The sequence below is a fragment of the Salmo salar genome, chromosome ssa04, assembly GCF_905237065.1.
Source record: "Salmo salar chromosome ssa04, Ssal_v3.1, whole genome shotgun sequence".
Taxonomy (NCBI): domain Eukaryota; kingdom Metazoa; phylum Chordata; class Actinopteri; order Salmoniformes; family Salmonidae; genus Salmo; species Salmo salar.
Genome location: NC_059445.1, coordinates 20,565,839 through 20,585,614, shown reverse-complemented (window position 1 = coordinate 20,585,614; position 19,776 = coordinate 20,565,839). Strand labels below are relative to the sequence as shown.

Here is a 19,776-nt window from a genome sequence, read left to right as displayed (position 1 = left end):
GCACATTTTAGTGTCCTTTTATTGTTCCCAACACAAGGTGCACCTGTGCTTCTTGATATGCCACACCTGTCAGGTGGATGGATTAGCTTGGCAAAGGAGAAATGCTCACTAACAGGGATGTAAACAAATTTGTGCGTATGGAACATTTCTGGGATTTTTTTACTTCAGCTCAACGAACATGGGACCAACACTTTACATGTTGAGTTTATATTTTTGTTCAGTGTAAATCCCCTCAGTAAGGTAAATATTCACCTGTCCTTGTTCTAGCCTAGGTTTACTGTCCCTCTAAAAAACAAACTGTATACAGTTGCCAAAAGTTTTGAGAATGACAAATATTAATTTCCACAGTTTGCTGCTTCAGTGTCTTTAGATATTTTTGTCAGATGTTACTATGGAATACTGAAGTATAATTACAAGCATTTCATAAGTGTCAAAGGCTTTTATTGACAATTACATGAAGTTGATGCAAAGAGTCAATATTTGTAGTGCTGACCCTTCTTTTTCAAGACGTCTGCAATCCGCCCTGGCATGCTGTCAATTAACTTCTCGGCCACATCCTGACTGATGGCAGCCCATTCTTGCATAATCAATGCTTGGAGTTTGTCAGAATGTGTGGGTTTATGTTTGTCCACCCGCCTCTTGAGGATTGACCACAAGTTCTCAATGGGATTAAGGTCTGGGGAGTTTCCTGGCCATGGACCCAAAATATCGATGTTTTGTTCCCCAAGCCACTTAGTTATCACTTTTGCCTTATGGCAAGGTGCTCCATCATGCTGGAAAAGGCATTGTTCGTCACCAAACTGTTCCTGGATGGTTGGGAGAAGTTGCTCTTGGAGGATGTGTTGGTACCATTCTTTATTCATGGCTGTGTTCTTAGGCAAAATTGTGAGTGAGCCCACTCCCTTGGCTGAGAAGCAACCCCACACGTGAATGGTCTCAGGATGCTTTACTGTTGGCATGACACAGGACTGATGGTAGCGCTCACCTTGTCTTCTCCGGACAAGCTTTTTTCCGGATTCCCCAAACAATCGGAAAGGGGATTTGTCAGAGAAAATTACTTTACCCCAGTCCTCAGCAGTCCAATCCCTGTACCTTTTGCAGAATATCAGTCTGTCCCTGATGTTTTTCCTGGAGAGAAGTGGCTTCTTTGCTGCCCTTCTTGACACCAGGCCATCCTCCAAAAGCCTTTGCCTCACTGTGCGTGCAGATGCACTCACACCTGCCTGCTGCCATTCCTGAGCAAGCTCTGTACTGGTGGTGCCCCGATCCCGCAGCTGAATCAACTTTAGGAGACGGTCCTGGCGCTTGCTGGACTTTCTTGGGCACCCTGAAGCCTTCTCCACAACAATTGAACCGCTCTCCTTGAAGTTCTTGATGATCCGATAAATGGTTGATTTAGGTGCAATCTTACTGGCAGCAATATCCTTGCCTGTGAAGCCCTTTTTGTGCAAAGAAATGATGACAGCACGTGTTTCCTTGCAGGTAACCATGGCTAACAGAGGAAGAACAATGATTCCAAGCACCACCCTCCTTTTGAAGCTTCCAGTCTGTTATTCGAACTCAATCAGCATGACAGAGTGATCTCCAGCCTTGTCCTCGTCAACACTGACACCTGTGTTAACGAGAGAATCACTGACATGATGTCAGCTGGTCCTTTTGTGGCAGGGCTGAAAGGCAGTGGAAATGTTTTTTGGGGGGATTCAGTTCATTTACATGGCAAAGAGGGACTTTGCAATTAATTGCAATTCATCTGATCACTCTTCATAACATTCTGGAGTATATGCAAATTGCCATCATACAAACTGAGGAGCAGACTTAATATTAATTAATATTTGTGTCATTCTCAAAACTTTTGGGCACGACTGTACAAGCCTGTTTCAAATGACAAGTTAACAAAGGGTTAATGAGGGGTAAGTAGTTAATTACCCTCATAAACACGTCATACAGTCTGACCCAGTTTGAAGAGATCAGTCAGTCTGGAATATCAAGTACAGGTGGACTTTTGTTCATGTTTAATATTTCACTGAAGAGAAGCTGCAAGTCTTTTTGGGTTATTATAAACGGGATATGATGTTTATATGGGTCACCGCAAAAGCAGAATACTTTAATATCCCAAATAAAAACAGGATATTGGTGTGCATGTAAACATGGTCAATGATTAAGAAAAATGCGTTAGATTGCTGGCAGAGGCAATGGGGTGAAAGAAAGTACTATAATGAAATGGGAACAGAAGGGATGAGATTAGGGCATATGGGATTGAATTCTTATTTTGAAATTGATAGGGAAACATGGTACTGGAATTAGGTTTGTAGGGAATTATTTTATTTTATTTGAAATTCTGGGTTAAGAGAATATTTTAGTATAGAGAACCACAATGGAGGTGTCATAACCTAGTGGTCAAACAGGGAAATGGTTCCAAACGTTTTTCCACTATATTTCCCCCCCCCCCCCCCCATAGGTGACTTTAGAAACACTGACAATAAAGGCTGTGTTTCGTGTAGGCCTACTTGGCCGTGACGTTTTGATAACCATGTAAATCTCTCTCGAACAAGGTGACTTATCAATACATTCGACTCTATTTACTCTGATTCAAAAGATGCTAATTAGCATCAAAGTAGACATGCAAAACTGTAAATCCCTGCAAGCTCCTGCACATCATCTCTAGCTGACACTTTCTAACATGTATTGTGTCCATTTGAAACCTACTCAAGACAGTTCACAGAATTTTCTATTTAAAGAAATGTTTCCAATTTATTCATTACTACATTTAGCTAACATTAGATAGTTAATCCATAGATTCTTCACCTCGATTCGGCAGTCTCGTCCAGATCATCATGGCATTTGTAGTTCTTTATGATAGGCGCATTAGCAGTTAATTAGCGTTTCATTTTTTGGGGGGGGAAATACGGGCAGACAAGTCAGAGAGATTTACACAGTTATCAAAATGTCACGCCAGGGTAAACCTGCATGAAACACACACCATATTTTAAGTGTTTCTAAAATCCTCTAAGGGAAAAATGAATGGTGGAAAAACGATTGGAACCATTTCCTTGTTTGACTGCAAGGTTTTATGGGTATGACTCATACTATGGTCCTCTATGGCAGTGGCGTGTTTTCATAGATGCCAAGGAAAGCCAGGCTTCCCCAAAAATGAAATATATTTTGTCTCTGTGTTTCGTAATTTTCCTTCACTTCGCAAGAGGCTGAATATATCTCACAGGAGAAAGCATCCGAGCGAGCGAAACAGCGCCCCTCTGTCTCTCTCTGCGTAGGCCATCTATCTGATGTTGTCTGGTCCAAACGAGTATGACATTGTTGCCGCCCATAGCATTGAAAGCAAGGGAAGCCAGCGAGCATCTTGCCTCCCTGTGCCAATCCGCGTTGAGCTAAACTGAGCGAGCTCAACTGTGAATGTCCCTGGTGCACCAAAAAAAAAAAGTGTCAAGGGAAGCCAGGTTGGATTTTGGCATCACTCCTATCAAATCCCATTGAAAGCATATGTCATCGACAGAAAAACTTGAATTGTTGCATCTCGTTGTGTTGCTGTGCTCCGGTGGCTAGCTAGCCAGATAGCTAAAATTGTCCCTTTCCTAAATTAGCCAAGGATGGAGATAGGGACTTGTGGTTTCACTTAGTTCTCCATACTGGCCATTGATAATAATGGCGATTCTGATCCAATGTTGTTTGCCCCTTGCCTGATTGGATGGAAGTTCCATATGTAGCTAGATGTAGGCCTAGAAGGCTAACGTTAACTATGCCCATGAATGGAAGTTCGGCTAGCGAGCAAGCATTTTAGCCAGGTAGTCTAGGACAACAAAACATAAAAGCGTGTACTGTATGACAGAGTGATAGAGCGTTTCATCAACATGAGAGGATGGCATTGGTGTTTCTCTACAAGTAGGGTGAATCAACATGTTTTTGCACACAGAAGTCAGAAGCATTGACAGCCACATCATATTTAGCTTACGTTGATTGGACAATTGTTTTTATCTTTTAGATGTCACTGTATTAGACTAAGCATTGGTGATTTGATGATGTTGAAATGTTGCTGGAATAGTGGAGGCAGCTCCTGTTTTCTTTGCGACTTGCAGTAACTCTCTGTGGTTCTAAATTAATAGTTGTTTAGTGGCCCGAAAATGTCATTAACATTAACTGGCTTAACCATGCTGTAGGTCATGTAACTCTGTTACTGTCCATGCAGTATGCATTGTGGACTGCACTGGACAGAGGTTGCTATGGGGTTTTGTGATAAAACAAAGGTATGGTTGAATTTATTCTGCCACGGTGTCTTATTGTCTCTGCCTTTAGGCCTATAATATATCACGGCTGCAAGGCATATGAATTAACAGGTTATAGAGCAAACAACGCGATTATCACAACACCGGTTGTAATATGGCTTTTGGAGAGCGGTTGGGGCTAGGCTTCCCCAGTGATAATTTTTTTTACATATGCACCGCTACTGCTCGATGGCAGGTTTTCCCCAAACTAAATCCTGCCCCCACAAAACTGATTCAAATAACCAACTCATCATCATTCTTTGACTATTTGAATCAGCTGTGATGTTCTATGGCCCGAAAAAAAGTGCACCCTGGGGGGACCCCAGGAAGGGGTTTGGGAAAACCTGCTCTTTGTGGAGGCCGTGACCGAGCTCACACTCCAGTACAGTAGGTGGCAGTGTATGTACCTTTCAGTTGATGGTGATCTGCCAATATACTTTTGAAGAAGTAGTGGTAAACGGAAGTGAACTGCCCAATAATCATTTCCAAGTTAGCGTTTTTATTGTTGTTATTTACGCCATGGAAAAAAATTACTCATTTAACTGCACAGCATCACATACCTGTCCCAGGTAGTCTTTAATTCGCGTTGGTGACCGGACTTGGTTGATGTTATCTAGGTAACAATCGCTAGCTGCTAACAATGGCTGACTGTATGGTTTTTCACACGCAAATAGCCTCCATTATGGAGGTGCTAGCGAATGCAGCAGTGACAGAGGTCTGTAAACTCGTAGACGACGACTATGCAGTGTTTCGTTTGGAAATAACTCAAAGCCAGAAGGAAAACAGGGAATTGCGGAGGAAACTTCAGCTACTGGAACTGAAAGTGTCACGGGAGCGCGCAGAGAGGACAATACGAGAGCGCGTCCTCGCCAGTCGTGTCAAGATCCTCGACCGATACAGAGGAATGGCAAGAGGTACATTTTGCAGGAGGTCCGTCGCCCGGTTCCCCTCTGGGCATGTGACTTTAAATGTATTAAACTTATGGTTAAAGGGACACGTCACCACCAGACTCTATTTGGGGTGTTTAAACCACTCTACCAACATAATTCTGAGTGATGAGGTGTTTCAGACAATTATGCACTATAGCGGTATTTTTACATTTTAGTGCCGGAGAGTTACACTGATGACGCTATCCGTTGATTGAGCCTGGTGTCTGATCTAAAAATGAACGGAGTCATTTTGTAGCGATTATTGTGGCCCAATTGTGTTTAGCTAATTGCACGATCAGGAGTAGATATAATTGTCCTTGTTCAATAGAGCCGTTGCAGGGCTTGACATTCAGGTAAATGTGCCAGTACCATGTGAAATCGACTGGCCCAAATGAGAAAAGGACTGTTCCTAGCCAATATTACAGGAAAGAAAGTTGTACACGCAGAATTTCAATCATGGCTGATTTCATGTTTCATTTGCAGTCTGCGCAAGTACCTTAACCTATTATAGTCAACCATACAATCTGATATTTACACTGATTGTTTGGAAAATGCTTCCCGTCGTTAATGTTTATTGTCATGTCAGACACTCATTGAAAAACTGAAAGTTCAAGCAGCACTAGGAAGGCTGGGATCCCGCTCTTCTCAATAATTGTCTTTGCCCGAGATTACATTTAGCAGTGTTGCGCAGTGACTGGGTTTACGGTAAAGGAGGTGCAGCGGTTCTTAGGGTTTGAGAACTACTACCGGAGGTTTATCAGGGGTTTTGGTCAGGTGGCGGCCTTATACATTAAGAGTGTGTGTGACCAAGCAAATGTGGCTTAGCTGTCTGCAAACTGGGGAGATAGGCCCACACAGTGAATAACCTAACCAAGGATGGCCCTCAACTCATTTTTAGGATCAACTTTTGTCAGACCTCATGTTATAGGGTTCAGACATATCTAGGCCTTCCCTGTGGCTCAGTTGGTAGAGCATGGTGTTTGCAACGCCAGGGTTGTGGGTTCGATTCCCACGGGGGGCCAGTACAAACACAAAAAAGACATGAAATGTATGCATTCACTACTGTAAGTCGCTCTGGATAAGAGCGTCTGCTAAATGACTAAACTGTAATGTACATGTTTACTGGAACACATTTCTTTCCATGCAGCAATCAGCTGTATGAAGAGTTGTGCCCTCTTGCCACCCAGCAGTTGATATTCCGCTGATAAATAAATGACAGCTCATTAACAGCTTTGGATTAAGCTGGTTGTTAAACAATTATATAGACTACAGAATAGCATTTATTACGATATTCCGTTTTATTTTGTTGGGTAAATAAATGGTCTTAACAAGCAAGCAGCTACATAGTGTATGCCTTGGCCTACGTAAACCTTTTTTTGCTAATAATGGCATCCCCGTGTAAGATGTCTGATGGAGGATTTTTATTCTGTGAAATGCGCGTGCCGATGTTCAACCTTGGCTCCGCTGAGACGGGTCGAGCGTGAGTACCAGGCGGGGCTCACCGAGGGGGAAAGCCTTGACATTCTTGCCTCAGCTTGGAAACCGAATGCTGGTTGATAACTGTGACGCGTCAGACGCCGGGAAGATTGTAAAGGATTAAATATAAATTACTTTCTGTTTTGGTATTTGAAAATGTACTGGCCCAAGCAGGCCATATGAAAGCATGATTAACTGGCCCGGTGAGTTCAGCAGATGTTGCCGGGCCAACGGGCAGCCCTGAATGTCGAGCCCTGCATTGGACTTGTCTCAACGGTGTTCTTATCTGCCAGGACATTGCAGGATATCTAGGTTTACTCAATTTCCCTGGCCTTGTAAAGACCACAGCGTGATAGGAGCCCTACTGCCTTGTCCAATTGTGTTCCCACTCTCGAAGGCAGGCTCTTCAGAACCTCCTAGATCGGGCATGGACAACTCGAGTCCTCAGAGCTGGAGTCACTTTTTTCCCCCCTAGACCAGTCCCGTACCCCTTCAAACATTCAACCTCTAGCTGCGTACCCCATCTAGCACCAAGGTCAGCGTGCACTCAAATGTTTTTTTTGACATCATTGTAAGCCTGCCACACACAATATGATACATTTATTAAACATAAGAATGTGTTTGTCACAACCCGGCTCGTGGGAAGTGACAGAGCTCTCATAGGACCAGGGCACAAATAATAATACTCTTTATTTAACCATCTTACATATAAAACCTTACTTGTTCATCAAAAATTGTGAATAACTCAGAAACCATGTTCATCTGTAAACAAAAAGGGCACAGTACACTGGTCGGTGTTTTGTTACTCAGTCAATGACTTGTAGACAGTCTAGTGCCCTCAAACTTAACTATGGACCTCTAAGCCAGTTCCACTGCGTTTTCATTGTTCCCCTCTGCTCAGGGACTGATTTAGACCTGGAACACCAGGGCTGGCTTTCACAAGTATTGTAGCACTAAGAATATTTTGTCTGTTTAGTTAATGGAATTAAGATGACCTCAGTGCTATGATGGTTTTGGGAAACCCAGCCCAGGTGGGTGCAGTTAATTATCAGGTAGAAAATTAAAACCAGCAGGCCCCAGTAGGGTAAGAGTTGAATAGCCCAGTTTCCCAAAAGCTTCTTAAGGTTAAGTTAATTGTTTGAACCTTTGTAGGAGCATCTTTATCTCAGAGCCGTATCCCAAAACCATTTGTTAAAGCGGAACTTAAACGCTTGTTATTTACCGACTGCCTCAGACCACTCGTAGAACAGCTAAGTGCATCGTTTAATTCCCCCAAACGTGAGACCGGCAGTCTTACGCATGACAATAACGGCTGAGAAAATGTCATGACTGCCACAGCCCTGTGTGTAACCATTTAAGGGGAGTACAGTACACTTTTGTTAGTCACTTTATACACATTACAACTCTAAACAGAATCAAGCTGTTTACAAATCACATTGCCAGCTGGCTAATTACATTGACTTGCTTTGGAATGTCAAGCCAGCGATTTATGCAAGTTAGCTAGATTTTGGTTTACTTAAACACATGTAGTTCGCTTGCTAGTGACCTAAATCAAATATTTTACGTCACACGTGCCGAACAGGTGTAGACTTCTCCGTGAAAGAGTTCATATCAAATGTTTTATTGGTCATCTACACATATTTAGCAGATGTTATTGCGGTTGTAGTGAAAGGCTTGTGTTCGTAGCTCCAACAGTTCAGTAGTATCTAACAATACACACATCTAAAATAATGGAATTAAGAAATATTAGGACAAGCAATGTCGGAGTGACATTGACTAGAATACAGTATATACATATTTTTTTACCAATATTTAACTAGGCAAGTCAGTTAAGAACTAATTCCTGTTTTCAATGACGGCCTAGGAACAGTGGGTTAACTGCCTTGTTCTGGGGCAGAATGACAGATTTGTACCTTGTCAACTCGGGGATTCAATCTTGCAAACTTTCGGTTACTAGTCCAACGCTCTAACCACTAGGCTACCCTGCCGCCCCAGTATGCAGTATGTAAACATTAAATTATTGAGGTGATATGTACATGAAGGCAGGGTTAACTTAGCTATCTCAGCTCGACTTCTTTTCTGCTGCACTGATCGGATGCCTTCCTCTGAAGTGAGAAATCGATGGAATTGCGTCACTTTTCAACGTTCGACGACCCAGTGTAACTTATGAGCTTGGAGTCAGGAAGCAGAAGATGAGTTTAATAAACATGAACAAAACAGGAGAAGCGTACTGAACAAAACCACTACAGCCTGAAGACTTAGGCTGCAGAGGGCTAAATAAATGCAGAGTAGTCAAGGTGATGATGAAGTCCAGGTGTGCGTAATGATGGTGCTTGGATTGGTGAGGGGGAGCGGGAGAAGGCGTGACACCTGGCAACCCCATCAGTTGAGACTTCAGGTCTTTTTTCGAAATCCTCGGGCTGAAAGTGCTGGCTACCAACACTGACGTTTAGATATTTCTCAAGGAGAGTATCCACCTCTACCACGTCTTGAAATCGCTATGAATTCTGGATATTGTTGTTCTCTTACAAACAAGAAATGTCGATGGCCCGTTTTAACCGGTGAAATGCAGAAACGCTCAATTCTCGATTTTTTATGACATGCAATGACAATAACATGTTAATGAATATATAGAGTGAAATAGAGCAGCAGTGAAATTGCCCTTTAGCCAGAATTGGGTCTTGGTCAGTTTTTGGATAGTTTGCAATAATTCCCCTGATTTACTGAGCTATCTTGCACAAAGACAGAATATCATATTCAAACCAGATTCATGACTTACTGCATTTCTTATTATTTATTCAATTAAAACAATGTGATGCATGGAACATATCGATCTAAACTCAGCAAAAAAAGAAACGTCCTCACTGTCAACTGCGTTTATTTTCAGCAAACTTAACATGTGTAAATATTTGTATGAACATAACAAGATTCAACAACTGAGACATAAACTGAACAAGTTCCACAGACATGTGACTAACAGAAATGGAATAATGTGTCCCTGAACAAAGGGGGGGTCAAAATCAAAAGTAACAGTCAGTATCTGGTGTGGCCACCAGCTGCATTAAGTACTGCAGTGCATCTCCTCCTCATGGACTGCACCAGATTTGCCAGTTCGTTACCCCACTCTTCCACCAAGGCACCTGCAAGTTCCCGGACATTTCTGGGGGGAATGGCCCTAGCCTTCACCCTCCGATCCAACAGGTCCCAGACGTGCTCAATGGGATTGAGATCCTGGCTCGTCAGTGAAGAGCACCTTTTGCCAGTCCTGTCTGGTCCAGCGACGGTGGGTTTGTGCCCATAGGCGATGTTGTTGCCGGTGATGTCTGGTGAGGACCTGCCTTACAACAGGCCTACAAGCCCTCAGTCCAGCCTCTCTCAGCCTATTGCGGACAGTCTGAGCACTGATGGAGGGATTGTGCGTTCCTGGTGTAACTCGGGCAGTTGTTGTTGCCATCCTGTACCTGTCCCACAGGTGTGATGTTTGGATGTACCGATCCTGTGCAGGTGTTGTTACACGTGGTCTGCCACTGCGAGGACGATCAGCTGTCTGTCCTGTCTCCCTGTAGCGCTGTCTTAGGCATCTCACAGTACAGACATTGCAATTTATTGCCCTGGCCACATCTGCAGTCCTCATGCATCCTTGCAGCATGCCTAAGGCACGTTCACGCAGATGAGCAGGGACCCTGGGCATCTTTCTTTTGGTGTTTTTCAGAATCAGTAGAAAGGCCTCTTTAGTGTCCTAAGTTGTCATAACTGTGACCTTAATTGCCTACCGTCTGTAAGCTGTTAGTGTCTTAACAACCGTCCCACAGGTGCATGTTCATTAATTGTTTATGGTTCATTGAACAAGCATGAGAAACAGTGTTTTAACCCTTTACAATGAAAATCTGTGAAGTTATTTGGATTTTTACGAATTATCTTTGAAAGACAGGGTCCTGAAAAAGGGACGTTTCTCTTTTTGCTGAGTTTATAAATAGTACTGTATATCAAGAAGTAATCAGAAGTATTACCTTACATCCTTGCCAATTTTACAGTGTCAGTAGGGTACAATACACCGTTCAGCACTGACAGTAGCTAACCTAACCACCTCTTTTCCCCCCAATCACTCTCAGGTGAAGGACATCTCACTGGAGGCCACAGGAGCTTTGTGAAGCCAGCGGGACACAATACATGGAGAGATGACCAACCAATCACTGTTGATGAGGGGAGTGGAACCTCAACCCAGCATGTTATCATGATAGAGGTTAGTGTAATAGTACATCAAATGTGGCCAGTTTATTTCAGAAAGGCTCCCCTCAGCTATTTACTTGCTGACATGTATATACACATTTATCTGCCATAGGCGAGCTTGTTATCTAATTCAACTAATATGCACATGTAATAACCTCTTCTCTTCTTGTGTCAGTCTGCAGATGCAGAGGCTGCAGGTCCTGGGGTCAAGCAGGAGAGGTCTGAAGGAGAGGAGGACCCACGGAACAGCAGAGACATCCAGATGACTGAAGTGCCCCCTGTAGCCACAGAGGACCCCGCCACAGTGCAGCCCAGGACCCAACGCAGCATCACGGAGGTCAGAGACAGACACAAATCAGAGACAGACACAGAGACTGTAACTGTAACACAAAGGCTTTTACACACAGGATCTGACCACAGATCAGACCCAGAGCGACTGGGACCACTGGGCTGTCCTCCTGCTCCCGGCTCAGAGTATTTACTTTACGGTAACCCGAGCCCGAGGACGGTTCCTTCCCATCGGGATGCATTAGAGACTGGCAATGATTTGTCTTGTTCGAGTACTACAGAGATGGACCCTGGCAACATATCCTTGGGTTTAGAGACACAGACTGATCTGTCTAGAGGGGACTGGAACCGGTACAGTAGTAGTGTATACTCTGAAGGGTGCCTAGATAAGAAAGGGGAGGGTCTGATTGTAGATGAAGTGACTGTGAAAGTGGAGGGCGACGTTCCTCCCACATGGAATGCAGATAGTCACCTAGGATATGGACTCTTAGATTACAGGGAAAGTTTAGAGACTAATCCAAATGTCACAAACCACTCCCCTTTACACACACTCGGAGATTACAAGCCAGTGTCCACTTCGATGGGGCCTTCCAATTCACACGGACGCTGCCTTTTCGATCAGGTATCGAACTCAAATGACACGACTAGAGCCCAGGCTCAGGGAGGGGCAACAACATCAGGCAATAGTAAAGAGAAACGGTTCCTCTGCATGTTCTGTAGCAAAAGCTTCAGCTGCCTCCAGAATGTGGAGATCCACCAGAGGGTCCACACAGGGGAGAAACCCTTCAGTTGCACCCAGTGTCACATGTGCTTCGCCCAGGGTGGTGACCTGAAGAGGCATCATAGAGTCCACACAGGGGAGAGACCCTACAGCTGCCCCCAGTGTGAGAAGAGGTTTTCCCGCCACTACCATCTGAAGATGCACCTGAAGGTCCACACGGGAGAGAGGCCGTTCGCCTGTGCACACTGCGAGAAGAGGTACTCGGCGAAGAGCTACCTCAGGATACACCAGCAGAAAAACCATTCCACTCTATAACATAGACTGTAACCATTCCACTTGATAGCGTCTGATGTTTAGATCAAACCCTACTTTAACCCCTTACACTTGTGAGAATTGGCCTATATGGATAGGGCTAAATTGAAATGTTTCTTACAGAAGAACTAGGGATTGCATAACCATGGTAGCAATCAAAATGGAAAGGTTTGGAGATTATGGGAAAATTATTAGACTAAGGGTGGGGACACAACAGTTCTCCTGACACAACAATGAATCCAAACAATACACTGTTGATTTGATGCACATTTGACATGTACTGTACTTTGCCGCATTTGTTCAAAATCAGAACATACTCTGGATACTTTCAGTAACAAAATAAGAATATTCCTGGAAAATGTGGGGTTGGTGCAACATAAGACAAAAAAAATGACCAGGGTTTGAGTGAGAGGACTAACTAGTGTTTACAAGCGGCAACACACCTCTCCAAAGTGTACACAGTTATGAAGTAATTTCAATGCACTTTTATGACTTAAGGAAGTGTCTTCAACTTTAAGGTGATTTTTAAATTATTATAAAAAAACGTTTAGCTCTCCTAGCTGTGCCGTTGAGGAACTAGAGCAATCACACTTGTAGTGGTTTTGTTTGGAACACAGCCCTGCATCCCCGCCATCACACAATTACTGTTGTTTAAGAAATCCAAAAACGGTCCATTATAAATCATAATCTGGGCCAGGTTTTCATAAATTGAAACCTTGCTCTATTGCCAACATCAATTCTAAAAGCTAAATTATAAAATAAGATCTTACCGTGTTAGGTTTCACAAGGTAATACAGAGAAGCAGATCATACTTTTGGTGCGCATAGAATGGAGTCATAAGTAAATTCAAATGCGGCCCCAAAAAAATCACAATACAACAAACGGGCTCATTCTGTTCAAGACAACTCGGGGTATAACGCCATGTCATCTTGTATCTAGGGCTGTTGCAGTGACCATATTACCGCCACACAAGCTGTCATGAGTCACGACCGCAGTAAAATGCCACTTGTCATGGTAATCTCCTTTTATGCTCTCTGGACATGCTTTGGTAGTACCCAAGTTGCTAACGACCATCAAGTCCTAATGACCTGGTACTCAGGGCTCTATTGTCCCTCAACCACTCTGACAGCAATGCAAATGCAATGGAAAATCACGTCAAACACTGATCATCAAAACAGAACGCCTATAGTACGTTTAAAACTCACCTCACTGTGCTAATCAAATTTGAAGAAAGAAGTTCAACAGCAGGTTGAAGCGGTGTGAAACATGGTTGTTGTGGATGTTGTTTTAAATCCTAACACAACGAAATGGACAGCACTTCCTAAGGTGATGATTAAATCAAAACACCCACACCCATAGAGTTTATGCGCCCCCTCAAAAAAACTGAATTAAAATGATGATTGTGCCTTTATACAATACATAGCCTACCGCATATTACGCATGGCAGAAAAACGTAAAACAAAACTGATTTAAGATTTCGTTGGTACATAATTGGTCTAGTTAGCCTATACTCCAAAATTAAACAAATTCGAGTAATCGCCTCGGAGTGTGGACTGTATTATGGATAGACTGGTGACCGTATGCTACGCTCCTACATGTATATCCATGAGTCGGGGAGAGAATGTTGAGTCCTAGGCGATGTTGTTGGTTCATTGTGCAACAGTTTAGTGAACTATGTTGCATTGCGAAAACATGTTACTATCGCTATTCCCGAACGGATTTCAGTTGGTTTCCCAAATTAAGCGCTGGGTAGCTGCAGGAACAAGGTTGGAGCCCATGGTCATACAGTTTCGGCATAATATCACCTGTCACACAGCGAGAGCATGCTCCGCAAACAGTGGTTGATGCATGGATTGAAATAAGAGTATATTTATTTCTCAGCCGCTCATATTAAGCCCATGCTCCGCTATGAAAACCGAAGTAGCCTACAAAACGGACCCGTGGGAAAGCGCGCGGCCTGCATTTGCTATTCGAGTGCCTACAGATGAAATGCATTTTTTTCCCTCTGTCGTTGTTCCTGCCCATTTAATAATGGGCCATTCTAAAATCGACATTCCACATATTAGTAAAGATGAGATGAATTTGAGACGAGTCTGATGGGTGAAAATATGATCACATGATGAGAACAGCTGTTCAGCCTGAGGCAACAGAGCACAATCTTTTGTTTGTTTGTTGTTGCTACTTTCTCAAATGATCAATATCCTATAGTCCCACCATGCAGCCCATATATGTTTTGCCTCCAGACATTGTGATATACACTGAGTGTACCAAACAGTACGAACACCTTCCCACAGTTGTGTCAAGTTGGCTGGTGGACCTTTGGGTGGTGGACCATTCCTGATGTACACGGGAAACGGTTGAGCACCTATTATCATACCCGGTTCAAAGGCACTTCAATCTGTTGTCTTGCCCATTCACCCTCTGAATGGCACACATACACAATCCATGTCTCAGTTGCCTCGAGGCTTCTTTTACCTGCCTCCTCCCCTTCATCTACCCTGGATAAAGTGGATTTATCAAGTGACAAAAATAAAGGATCATAGCTTTCACCTGGATTCATTTGGTCAGTCTGTGTCATTGAAAGAGTTCTTCATGTTTTGTACACTCAGTGTATGAGGCATATATATATAAGCCTAAAAAGTCTGTTACATATTGTGGTTGTACTGTGTAGGATATATGATGTTCACTACTTCCATTGACCTTCATTTTTTCCCCAAGACACTTTTAATGAGATTTAATGTAGTTTATCAAGTTCATGCAGATTTTTGTTGTGTGTATGTGTGGTTTTCATATGGTGTATTTAAAACTTGTTTATGTTTAATAAACACAAAATGGGACTTTTCATTCTAAGACTTTCATTGAGACTCTTTTAGTATACATCACATCTGATCTCACGCTATTCTGCATAAACACAACAGCGTTTTATAACCAATATACACTTACTAAATATACCTACACATACCCACATACTAACTAACACCTACTGTACACCTCATAGTTTAGTCAGGTTTGTCTAATGATGACTTATCATAGCCAACTTATTTTTTACCAACAACATATTTATGTCTACCGTGATAATAATGCAATTTAAAATCAAAGGACCAGACGAAACAGGACGGATAAAAAGAGGAGTAAGGGGTAGAGGGTATGGTTTAGGGTGGGCGGACACAGGGGAAGTAGGAAGGCACAAAAGGGTAGAGTCAATCAGGGACGCTAGGCTATATGATAGGTTTAACAACAATGAAGTCATTCTGTAACTACAGTATAGGACTCAAACATAGTGGGGATGGGTAAACACTCCATGTTGAAAGTGTGTTTATTATCTGTGTGTACGTACCTGAGGGAGTATGTCTGTGTAATCTGTATCACCTGTCTCTTCCAGGAGGAGGAGGGTCTGGAGGTGCTGCTGGTGAAGGAGGAGGGGTGTGAGGAGGGTCTGGGGAACCCTGAGGGGAACATGGTCATGGAGGACAACCAGACTACACCTCCTCCTGAACCTACAGAGGAACCAGCTGAGCAGCACAGGACCACACACAGTCTCACTGAGGTGAGCCTTTGAATTATCAAACCATTAAAGAGTGTCAAGTAATAAAATCAAGTAACATGTTGGCATAGTACTCATAGCAGTCCCTCATTGTCCAATCAGAAGATGCTCCATAGCAGGGTGCTCATATCAGATTTCTTGATCCAACATCCTCTCACTCTGTATCTCTTACAGTCAGTAGACATGGAGGATGGGAAGCCTGATCTGCTGATAGTCAAAGAGGAGACAATAGAAGATGGACCAGAGAACATTGATCAGCTGATTGGACTAAAGATGGGGGAGCAAGGTAAGGGAGAAATACATATAGCCTACATACAGTAATAGATCTTCAATGGGAATAGTGATGCACCTGGCTATTATTTTCTTTAAATGCAAAAAAACAAATTATAATATATTTACTTCACCAGGTAATTAACTCAAACAAAAATGTTATGTGTAGAGTTTTCTGACATGTTTGTAAAGTTTACTTTCTAACTTCTTCCTGCAGGCGGTTGGCTGGAGGCTAACAGAGGAGACTGGGCGGCCATCTTGGATTCCCAGACCCAGACAGGTGCAACCATGGGCTCAGGTGACAACATCACTGAGCAGGCCAGGACCAGAGGCGACATAGTGGAGGTCAGTGGATGGGACAGCGTCCTCACCTCTGGGCTGGGGAACAACACTGTTAACCACAACCAGAAACAGACAGTCGGACACAAAACAACATCTGAACTTAGTCTCCATGACAACAGACTGGCTGAGACCAGGGCGAGGTGTAGATTTGGTCCGCGGGGACGAGGAAGTGTCAGTATGCGGCAGGAGAGAACAACAGACACAGACTCGGCTAGCGATGCTCCGTCCTGCTCCTATAGTTGTGATTCAGAGAGACTGATGGCGCCTCAGGTTAACTACCTAACAGGTGCTGCCTTCAGCCTGCCTTCTATAGGATCTATCAACTGGAACATGGACCCTGCGACAACACAGACACTCCCTGGTCTTCATCCTCCTCACACTCTCCTAATGTTAAACCAGACCTCAGATAATGCCAGTGCCTCAACACTAAATGGCAACATAAGCCCATTGACAAATGACAGTAGTAGAGATGGAATCAGTAAAGGTGGTGGAGCCAAAGAGAAGCGATTCCCGTGTTCGTTCTGTGGGAAAGCCTTCAATTTCCCCAAACAGGTGGAGATTCACAAGAGGATTCACACAGGGGAGAAACCTTTCAGCTGCCACCTATGCCAGGTCAGTTTCTCCCACTCGTCCAGCCTGAAGAGGCACCAGAGGGTCCACACAGGGGTGAAACCCTTCAGCTGTACCCAGTGTCACATGCGCTTCGCCCAGGCTGGTGACCTGAAAAGGCACCAGAGGGTTCACACAGGGGAGAAACCATACAGCTGTACCCAGTGTGAGAAGAGGTTCTCCCACCAGCACAAGCTGAAGATGCACCTGAAGGTCCACACGGTAGAAATGTTGTTTGCCTGTACGCACTGCGGGAAGAGGTTTTCAGAGAAGAGCTACCTCAGGATACACCAGCAGAAACACCATAACATAGAATGTAGCCTTTCCACTCGTTAGACCTTTAGATAGAATCCTGCATTAAAGACAAATATACATTTTCATTGTCAGCAGAAAATAGCTACAGATGCATTTGGAATAACAAGAGTAACAGATTTCTGTGTTGAATATTCCTGGGTAGAATATTGCATTCAGACATTGTGTGATATATAACGAGTCTGTTTCAGATTGTGTTTGTACTGTGTAGGCTATATGATGTTCACAAATGCCTATTTCATTACTTTCATTCAACTATTAAATGTTTTTCCCAACACACTTTTTAATGAGAAAATTAATAAAGTTTATGCAGATTTAGTTGAGATGTGTGGTTTTCATATGGTGTATTTAACATAAATAAACATAAAATGGGACTTTTCATTCTAAGACTTTCATTGAGACTCTTAAGTATACATCACATCTGATCTCACCCTATTCTGCATACACCGATAGCGCTTCATAACCATTATACACTTACTAAATATACCTACACATACCCACACATTAACACCTACTGGACACGTCAAAATAGTTTAGTCAGGTTTGTCTGATGATGACTTTTGACTTATCAGAGCTGACTTGTTTTTATCCACCATGATGGATGTAACAACAATGAAGTCATTCTGTAACTACAGTTTAGGACTCAAACATAGTGGGGATGGGTAAACACTCCATGTTGAACGTGTATTTATCTGTGTGTACGTACCCAAAGGAGTGTACAAATCAATATTTATTTGTCACATGCGCCGAATACAACAGGTGTAGTCCTTACAGTGAAATGCTTACTTACAAACCCTTAACCAACAATGCAGTTAAGAAAAATAAGTGTTTTGTAAAAAATTTATAAAGAAGAAATAAAAGTAACAAATAATTAAAGAGCAGCAGTAAAATAACAATAGTGAGGCTTTATACAGGGGGTACCTGTACAGAGTCAATGTGCGTGGGCACCGGTTAGTCGAGGTAATATGTACATATAGGTAGAGTTAAAGGGATTATGCATAGATAATAAACAGAGTATCAGCAGTGTACAAAAGTCTATGACTAGGGTGGCTGGAGTCTGACAATTTTTAGGGCCTTCCTCTGACACCGCCTGGTATAGAGGTCCTGGATGGCAGGTAGCTTGGCCCCGGTGATGTACTGGGCCGTACGCACTAGTGACTTGCGGTCGGAGGCCGAGCAGTTGCCATACCAGGCAGTGATGCAACCAGTCAGGATGCTCGCGATGGTGCAGCTGTAGAACTTTTTGAGGATCTGAGGACCCATGCCAAATCTTTTCAGTCTCCTGAGGGGGAATAGGCCTTGTCGTGCCCTCTTCACGACTGTCTTGGTGTGTTTGGACCATGATAGTTTGTTGGTGATGTGGACACCAAGGAACTTGAAGCTCTCAACCTGCTCCACTACAGCCCGTCGATGAGAATTAGGGCCTGCTCGGTCTTTCTTTTACTGTAGTCCACAATATTCTCCTTTGTCTCGATCACGTTGAGGGAGAGGTTGTTGTCCTGGCACCACATGGCCAGGTCTCTGACCTCCTCCCTGTAGGCTGTCTCACTGTTGTGTCATCAGCAAACTTAATATGATGGTGTTGGAGTCGTGCCTGGCCGTGCAGTCATGAGTGAACAGGGAGTACAGGAGGGGACTGAGCACGCACCCCTGAGTGGCCCCCGTGTTGAGGATCAGCGTGGCGGATGTGTTGTTCCCTACCCTTACCACCTGGGAGCGGCCCGTCAGGAAGTCCAGGATCCAGTTGCAGAAGGAGGTGTTTAGTCCCAGGGTCCTTAGCTTCGTGATGAGCTTTGAGGGCACTATGGTGTTGAACGCTGAGCTGTAGTCAATGAATAGCATTCTCACATAGATGTTCCTTTTGTTCAGGTGGGAAAGGGCAGTGTGGAGTGCAATAGAGATTGATGCTGATGCTCTCATGCATGTTGCAGTGTTACTTGCCTCGAAGTGAGCATAGAAGTAATTTAGCTTCTCTTGTAGGCTCATGTCACTGGGCATTGAGTAATTCTGAGTATACCAAACATTAAAACACCTTCCTAATATTGAGTTGCACGCCACCTTTTGTCCTCAGAACAGCCTCAATTTGCCGGGGCATGGACTCTACAAGGTGTTGAAAGCGTTCCACAGGGATACTGACCCATGTCGACTCCAATCCTTCCCTCAGTTGTGTCAAGTTGGCTGGATGTCTTTTGGGTTGTAGACACTTCTTGATACAGACAGGAAACTGTCGAGTGTGAAAAACCCAGCAGCGTTGCAGTTCTTGAAACAAACCGGTTTGCCTGGCACCTACTACCATACACCGTTCAAAGACACTTAAGTATTTTGTCTTGCCCATTCACACTCTGAATGGCACACATACACAATCCATGTCTCAAGGCTTGAAAGTCCTTCTGTAACCTGTCTCCTCCCCTTCATCTACACTGATTGAAGTGGATTTAACAAGTGACATCAATAAGGGATCATACT

General features: G+C 43.6%; 2 protein-coding genes across 2 annotated transcripts in view; both read left to right on the top strand.

The window, feature by feature from the left end:
- The window catches only part of LOC106602608 (uncharacterized), a 73,550-nt gene that overhangs the window by 30,396 nt on the left and 23,378 nt on the right, over positions 1 to 19,776 (top strand). The gene's annotated exons all lie outside the window — the stretch shown is intronic.
- On the top strand, positions 4,728 to 17,691 carry LOC106602617 (sal-like protein 4). Its single transcript, XM_014195370.2, has 6 exons — positions 4,728 to 5,191; positions 10,795 to 10,925; positions 11,088 to 11,249; positions 15,616 to 15,780; positions 15,952 to 16,063; positions 16,265 to 17,691. The coding sequence occupies exons 1-6, from the start codon at positions 4,918 to 4,920 to the stop codon at positions 17,332 to 17,334; spliced, it is 1,914 nt and encodes a 637-aa protein (XP_014050845.2). The 5' UTR covers positions 4,728 to 4,917; the 3' UTR covers positions 17,335 to 17,691.